This window comes from Bison bison, unplaced genomic scaffold (assembly GCF_000754665.1).
Source record: "Bison bison bison isolate TAMUID 2011002044 unplaced genomic scaffold, Bison_UMD1.0 scf7180017864476, whole genome shotgun sequence".
Taxonomy (NCBI): domain Eukaryota; kingdom Metazoa; phylum Chordata; class Mammalia; order Artiodactyla; family Bovidae; genus Bison; species Bison bison.
In genome coordinates, this window is record NW_011495037.1 from 1,879,002 (window position 1) to 1,886,924 (window position 7,923).

General features: G+C 42.5%; 1 protein-coding gene across 2 annotated transcripts in view; it reads left to right on the forward strand.

Annotated features, from left to right (window-relative positions):
- The first annotated feature begins 478 nt into the window (after positions 1–478).
- THOC3 (THO complex 3) overlaps positions 479–7,923 on the forward strand; it is a 12,392-nt gene continuing 4,947 nt past the window's right edge. For both annotated transcript variants that reach the window (XM_010862095.1, XM_010862096.1), the window contains exons 1-3: positions 479–839; positions 1,575–1,731; positions 3,057–3,261. In XM_010862095.1, the coding sequence (XP_010860397.1) occupies positions 573–839; positions 1,575–1,731; positions 3,057–3,261 (629 nt within the window). In that variant the 5' untranslated portion in view covers positions 479–572. The remainder of the gene's footprint in view (positions 840–1,574; positions 1,732–3,056; positions 3,262–7,923) is intronic.

A 7,923-nucleotide genomic window follows, 5' to 3' on the forward strand; every position in this document is an offset into this window, starting at 1 on the left:
TGGAGTGGGTAGCCGGTTCCTCCTCCAGGAGATTTTCCCAACCCAGGAATCGAACCCAGGTCTCCCGCATTAGCAGGCGGATTCTTTACCAATTGAGCCACCAGGGAAAACTCAAACCTCTACTCTATTTCCCCAGAGAAGTTCACCAGCTCCTTCTGCAGTAGGAAGTAGAGAGCCTTCGGCTCCAAGTGAGTGGGCTGAAAGGTGGGAGTAACCCAGAAAAAAAGGTGTTTTTAACTGACAGCGAACTGAGGTTTAGAAGAATTGCGTTATTTCTTCGATTAAACAGGTATACAAATATATCTACCAAACAATAGGTAAGGAGAAAATAAGGACCCTAAAAACCTCCTAATGGTTAATGGTGAAGGAAATTCCAAGCTGAACCGCGACCACTGGGAAAGGGAAAGGCGGGAGCGCGCTGCATGCTGGGACTTGTAGTCTCTTCCGGGAGTGGGCCACAGTGCGGGTGCGCGGAAGCGCGGGTGGTCTCTGCCGCGCATGCGTGCGGCGGCGGCGGCAGGGCTGATTGCCGCTGAGAAGAATATTACCGAGCCAGCGTCCGGGAATTCGGTATGGCGATTCCCCAGGCGTCCATGGGACCCTCATCGCTGGGCCAGAGCGGTCCCGGCTCGATGGCTCCCTGGTGCTCAGTGTCAAGCGGCCCGACGCGCTACGTGCTCGGGATGCAGGAGCTGTTCCGCGGCCACAGTAAGACGCGCGAGTTCCCGGCGCACAGCGCCAAGGTGCATTCCGTGGCCTGGAGCTGCGACGGACGTCGCCTGGCCTCGGGGTCCTTCGACAAGACGGCCAGCGTCTTCTTGCTGGAGAAGGACCGGTTGGTGAGCCGCTGGGACCCGGCCCAGGCTAGGGAGAGAGGGGGTGTGGTAAGGCGAGGTTGAAGAATGGCGTGAGGAGAGTGGGGGTGAGGAGAAGGGTGGAGAAAGGAGGGGTGTGGAGGTGAGCGGCATGTATAATGCGCGAAAGAGAAGTGTGGGGGGTGAGGCGGGGGGAACGGACTGATGAGAGGTGAAGATGGGGTGGTGGAGAGGAGGTGGTTGGGGTGGGGGGACGGTGTATAGGGAGTGTAATAGTAAGGAGGCGTGAAGATGAGCGGGGTGGGTTGAAGGTGAGTATGGAGAGTAAAGGCCGGTGGAGAGGATGGCGGGGAGACTCGTGTGGTGGTGAGGAACGGCTGGGACAGTGGTGGTGGGCTCCTGTGATGATGAGGAGAGTCATTCTGAAAATGACAGGGCCCCCGTGGAATTGAGTAAGCGGGTTGGGACCCTTGGTGGAAGAGTAAGGGTAGAAAACCAGAAAGGAGGAAGGCCAGGGAGGGATAAAGAGTAAGGCCATTGGTGTGGACCCCGTCCTCAGAACTGTTCACACTGACTGGGGAGGAAGGGAGGGTAGGGTATTGGGAAGGGTTTAGGGGAAGTGACTTAGAAGGACTGGACTCCTTACTCATCCGAACTTTTATGTTGGTAGCCAGATACCTCGTTTTGAATAAGCTTAAGAAGTTACATGGGTAGGCAGGTGCATATGGGTGAAGTGGTATCTGGATTTTGTTCTTTCAGGTCAAAGAAAACAATTATAGGGGACATGGGGATAGCGTGGACCAGCTCTGTTGGCATCCAAGTAACCCTGATCTCTTTGTCACTGCGTCTGGAGACAAAACCATTCGAATCTGGGATGTGAGGACTACGAAATGCATTGCCACTGTGAACACTAAAGGTAACTGTTCAGAGGGCAGTAGGAAGATGAGCTACTGATAGTCATTCATTTTAAATATCTTCTGTGTGCCTGGCCCTGTTGGTATGGGACATCCTGAGCTGAATAAGGACCTGAGAGTTTAGTGCAGGGAGAGACATATGTATTGAAAAAACTAACATAATATAACATGGTCATCTTGTAATGGATAGGTCTACAAGGTGGATACTGAGAATGGAAACACTTAAGTATGCCTGGAGAAGATAGGGAAGGCTTCACAGAATTTGAGCAAACCCTTAAGATAGCCATATAGATTTAGTGGTCATCTTGTAGTGGGTAGGCAGCTCTAGCAGGGAACAGCATGTACCAAGGAGTGGAGAATTTAGGAAACTGCTGATAGGCTAGAATGACTTTAGAATAAATGACTGACAGTTGGGGAGAAAATGACCTGGAAGTTGTGTAGTACATTTATAGACTGTTCTTCCCCAGATATTGCCTTATAAACCTTGAGGCCATTTATTAAGTTATGTTGGCTAAGATGTTATTGATTATAAGATGCATCAATATTTTGTTTCATTAGGAAAGAAAATAAAGTTTTATTAGATAATCATGATATACCAAAAATTTTGAAATACATCCTGGTGCATTCTAAGATACATTACAAGTAATAAAGTGTGAAAAAATATGCATCTTAGAATCAATAAAGTTGATGAAATTTGTGGGCTACTGGACTTTGTTGGCAAGACTTGTACCTGGAGGTGGAATGGTATGGTTTCCCCAACTAGACAACTGGTGATATGTATGTGATTTAAGTATTTAGATGAACATTAAAAACTGATTGTATATATATTTTAATGGCTACTAGAAAAAAAGAACTAGCTTATAGAATTTATTGCCAAAGTGAAGCTATTTAAAAAATTTGGAGGGGTCAGTTTTAATAAAAGTCTTAAAGGAAGAAGTATAGCTATTACATGGATAGTTCAAAAATTGTGAAAATGGCATGTGAATGACTGGAGTTTGGGAAGTGCAAGTATAAGAGAGAATTAGAGGCTCTGGTGTTAAGTATGCATTTAGATCTTGGCTCTGTTACTTCATAGCTTTGATATTTTGGCCCATCTCTCTTTCAGTTTTTCGTCTATAAAATGGGGAGGAAAAATGTCCCTTAGAGACATGTGAGCACTAAAGGGGGAAATGTGTAGATGAGTGTGCTGGACTTCTGGTTGGTCCTACTGATGAGGATCTTAGTGAATGAACTCTGGGCAATAGCTCTAGTTTTTCTTTGATAACAAGATAAACTTCTGGAGGGTTGTAGGCTAACAGTATCTTGCTGATCGTATCTGGGTTCCCAGGAGAGAACATTAATATCTGCTGGAGTCCTGACGGGCAGACCATCGCTGTAGGCAACAAGGATGATGTGGTGACGTTCATTGACGCCAAGACACACCGCTCCAAAGCGGAGGAGCAGTTCAAGTTTGAGGTCAATGAAATCTCCTGGAACAATGACAATAACATGTTCTTCCTGACAAATGGCAACGGTTGTATCAACATACTCAGGTGAGGGGGTTCTAAGTTTAGGGGACTGTCATGTCTTTGCACTGGGTGCTCTAGTGGATCCCGAGATGAATTAGATGTGAGTCTATCCTGAAGGAGCCAGAAGGACAAACAATTGACTATTGAACAACACGGATTTAAACTACCCAGGTCCCCTTACATGTGGATTTTTTCAGTAGTAAATACTACAGTACCATATGATCTGAGATTGGTTGAATATGGGATGCAAAGCCACAGATACAGAGGAACCGTGGATACAGAGGACCAATTGTTAAGTTATACATGAATTTTTAATTGTGTTTGTTCAACCCCTGTCAGATCGACCCCGACTTTGTTCAAAGATCGACTGTAGTAATAAGGAATTCTAACTTCTCTTGAGCACCTTCTAGCTAGGTACCTTATATTTTACTGTGTCCAGAGAGAAATCCTAGGGAGCTGATGATGGTATGCTTCCCATTTCACAGATGAAGATCAGGGATCTCAGAGGGTAAGTGACTAGTTAGCTAGTGAGTACTTGAACTGGATGTACCTTGAAGTATACCTAATTCGTACTTTCAAAGTCTCAGTTTAAATATCACTTTCCCTCCGGGGAGGCCCTCTTCATCCCCAAGGTTAGAAGCTTATATTATGTACTTCTGTTGGAAGCATTTCTCATTCTACATTATAAATGCATATTTATTTCTTTGTGTCTTCTAGTTACTAAATTCTGTGAATTAGGAGCTGTATTTAACTTGTTTACTGTTGAAACCCTAGTGCCTAGCCCAGTACCTGCTACACACAGTCAGGATCTTAGTAAATATTCTCTAAATGAATGAAATTGTGGAATTGAAGTTGAGATCTATCTGATTCTGTTCTTTCTGCTGTCTTGGGTGGACACTGCAAGGCAGAGTGTGGTAGGCTCTGTGTTAGAGAGATTGGGAGTTTGCTGTAGAATCCCAAGGATTGACTGTGGGACTTGGGAGTTGAAGGAGGCAGTTTCTGAGCTTGACCTTGAAAGATTAATAGAATTTTAAGAATCAGCAAAAGGGAACTGCTCAATGGACAAAACAAGTATGACTGAACATGACTTATTTGGAAAGTAGTCAGTAGATCAGAATTGCTGGGAGTGGTGGTAGATAAAAGTATCTGAAGAGAGGTCCTGCAATAGGGAGATAAAGTTGAAGTGTAATTTGGTACCAGATTATTTGGCTCTGGAATGCTATGCTTAGTAACTTGAATTTTACTCTGTAGGCAGTGTTTTTTTTTTAAGCTTTTGTATTAGAAAAGAAAATAGATGTAGAAAACCACAAAATGCAAGTATGTAGCTTAATGAACTATTGTATGCATAACACCTGTGTAATCCCACCAAGTCAAGAAATATTACTTTGCTTGCCATCTCAGAAGTGTTTCCATGGGCTTTGTCCTAATCAAAACTCCCTCCTCGAAAAGCACTGTCTTGATTTTTATCTTATTTCTTTATAGCTTTGCTACCAAATGTGAATTTCTGGATACTCTAATTCTGCCCATTTAAAAAAGTGTGATATGCCTTTTAAGTCAGTTAAACTGTGGAGGAGTCTCCTTCCTTCCTTTTGTTTTACTTAGAACTTAACTGTTAAAAAACAGGCTGTTAACCTGGGGAGCTTGTCCCAGTCTGGATTTTGCTGATTCTGACTGCTTGCTTATTTAAGAGTCACTTTGTCTTATCAGTTTGGTTACCCAGTTTAGAGAAGGCATGATATATGCTTGATAATTTCCCTTTGTCATTAGGTACTGAATTAGTTCTCTATCGATTCCAAAGATGATCTGCTGCTTTTTTTTTTTTTTTAAAGGATTGTTATGGACCTGTGTATTTAAGCATAGTAGATGTGTTTCAATCTGTCATAATCATTATCCTTATTGAAGCTGAATTTATCTTTGGCACACAGAAATCTCTTCAAGTTGGTTCCTAAGTCATATTTTTTTAACATAATTCTCATAGTCTTCAGTTTCTTGCTCTCTGGTATAACAAGATATGCCAAGTTCATCCTGTGTATTTCCTGCCTCAAATCTTTAATTAGTATATTCCCAGAGAATCCCTGGATTCTTTCACTAGAAAATAATATTAGAACTCAGGACGTCCATATTGTTGAGTTGATGATTTCTAGACCTTTCTAGTAGACAGAGCTAGGAAGTATATATATATACTTAAAGACAAAATAATTTGTAAATTCATACATATAACTTCTAGTTAAAATCGCTTTGCTTACAAGCTAAGAATTCTGATTCTCAGAGATGCAGGGGATTATAGAATTTGAGTTTCCCATGGTTGCCTACGGGGCTTCCCTGGTGGCTCAGAGGTTAAAGCGTCTGCTTGCAATGTGGGAGACCTGGGTTCAATCCCTGGGTCGGGACGATCCCCTGGAGAAGGAAATGGCAACCTGCTCCAGTATTCTTGCCTGGAGAATCCCATGGACAGAGGAGCCTGGCGGGCTACAGTCCATGGGGCCCCTGTTACACACACAGATATTTAACAATAGTACTACCACCACCAGTGTGATTACTTAAAATTGTAAATTTTGCTTTTAGAATATGTCTTCCTCCATTAAAAAAAAGTTAATACTACTACATGTTGTCAGATTACAGTTATTACATTACTTTGAACATATATAATTTCTACAAGAAACTATATGTATTTAATGTTCATCACCAACCTTGGGCTGATAAGTCTTCAGTCACTGATTGTCACAGCTTACTCTCCTATATTGATTCCTCAAAAAGTGTTCAAGGGGAGCAATGTTCCCTGAGTTCATACTTATCTTAACTTATAAAACTTAAGAGATACTTATGTTGTGCTGCTTCTTTGAACACTTTATAATTGATAGCTTTGCTAGATATAAAAACTTTGATTCATATTTTCTTACTTGTTTATCTTTTTACTCCATTTTCTTTTGACATAAAGTGTTACTGTCAGAAGTCTGCCAATAATCTAATTTTTTGAAAGTCCATTATTTTCAGCTCCTTATTGCAAAATTCAAACTTAAATTGAAGAAAGTAGGGAAAACCACTAGGCCATTCAGGTATGACCTAAATCAAATCCCTTATGATTATACAGTGGAAGTGACAAATAGATTCAAGGGATTAGATGCAACAGAGTGCCTGAAAATCCATGGACAGAGGTTCATAACATTGTACAGGAGGCAGTGACCAAAACCATCTCAAAGAAGAAGAAATGCAAGACAGCAAAATGGTTGTCCGAGGAGGACTTCCAAATAGCTGAGAAAAGAAGAGAAATGAAAGGCAAAGGAGAAAGGGAAAGATACCCAACTGAGTGCAAGGAGAGATTAGAAAGCCTTCTTAAGTGAACATGCAAACAAAAAGAGGAAAATAATAGAATGGGAAAGACTAGAGACTCTTCAAGAACATTGGAAATACGAAAGAAACAATTTCGTGAAAAGATGGGCACAATAAAGGACAGAAATGGCAAGGACTAAACAGAAGCAGAAGAGATTAAGAAGTGGCAAGAATACACAGAACTGCACAAAAAAGACCTTAATGACCTGGATAACTATGATGATGTGGTCACTCACCTAGAGTAAGACATCCTAGAGCGTGAAGTCAGGTAGGACTTAGGAAGCATTACAATGAACAAAGCTAGTGTAGGTGATGGAATTCCAGCTGAACTATTTCAAATCCTAGAAGATGATGCTGTTAAAGTACTGCACTCAATATATCAGCAAATTTGGAAAACTCAGCAGTGGCTGCTGCTGCTGCTGCTGTGTCGCTCCAGTCATGTCTGACTCTGTGCGACCCCATAGATTGCAGCCCACCAGGCTCTGCCATCCCTGGGATTCTCCAGGCAAGAACACTGGAGTGGGTTGCCATTTCCTTCTCCAGTGCATGAAAGTGAAAAGTGAAAATGAAGTCGCTCAGTCGTGTGTGAACCTTAGCGACCCCATGGAATGCAGCCTTCCAGGCTCCTCCGTCCATGGGAGTTTCCAGGCAAGAGTACTGGAGTGGGTTGCCATACAGGACTGGAAAAGGTCAGTTTTCATTTCAGTCCCAAAGAAGGGCAATACCAAAGAATGTTTAAAACTACCACACAGTTGTATTCATTTCACATGCCAGCAAGGTCACGCTCAAAATCCTTCAAGCTAGGCTTCAACAGTATGTGAACCGAGAACTTTCTGATATATGAGCTGAATATAGGAAAAGCAGAAGAACCAGAGATAAAATTGCCATCATCTGTTGAATTAATAGGAAAAGCAAGAGAATTCCAGAAAAACATCTACTTCTGCTTCATTGACTGTGCCAAAGCTTTTGACTGTGTGGATCACAACAAACTGGAAAATTCTTAAAGAGATGGGAATACCAGAACACCTTACCTGCCTCCGTGTAGTCAAAGCTATGGTTTTTCCAGTAGTCAAGTATGGATGTGAGAGGTGGACTATAAAGAAAGCTGAGTGCCAAAGAGTTGATGCTTTTGAACTGTGATGTTGGAGAAGACTCTTGAGAGTCCCTTGGACTGCAAGGAGACCGAACCAGTCAATCCTAAAGAAAATCAGTCCTGAATATTCATTGGAAGGACTGATGCTGAAGCGGAAACTCCAATACTTTGGCTGCCTCATGCAAAGAATGGACTCATTGGAAAAGACCCTGATGCTGGGAAAGATTGAAGGCAGGAGGGGAAGGGGATGACAGAGGATGGGA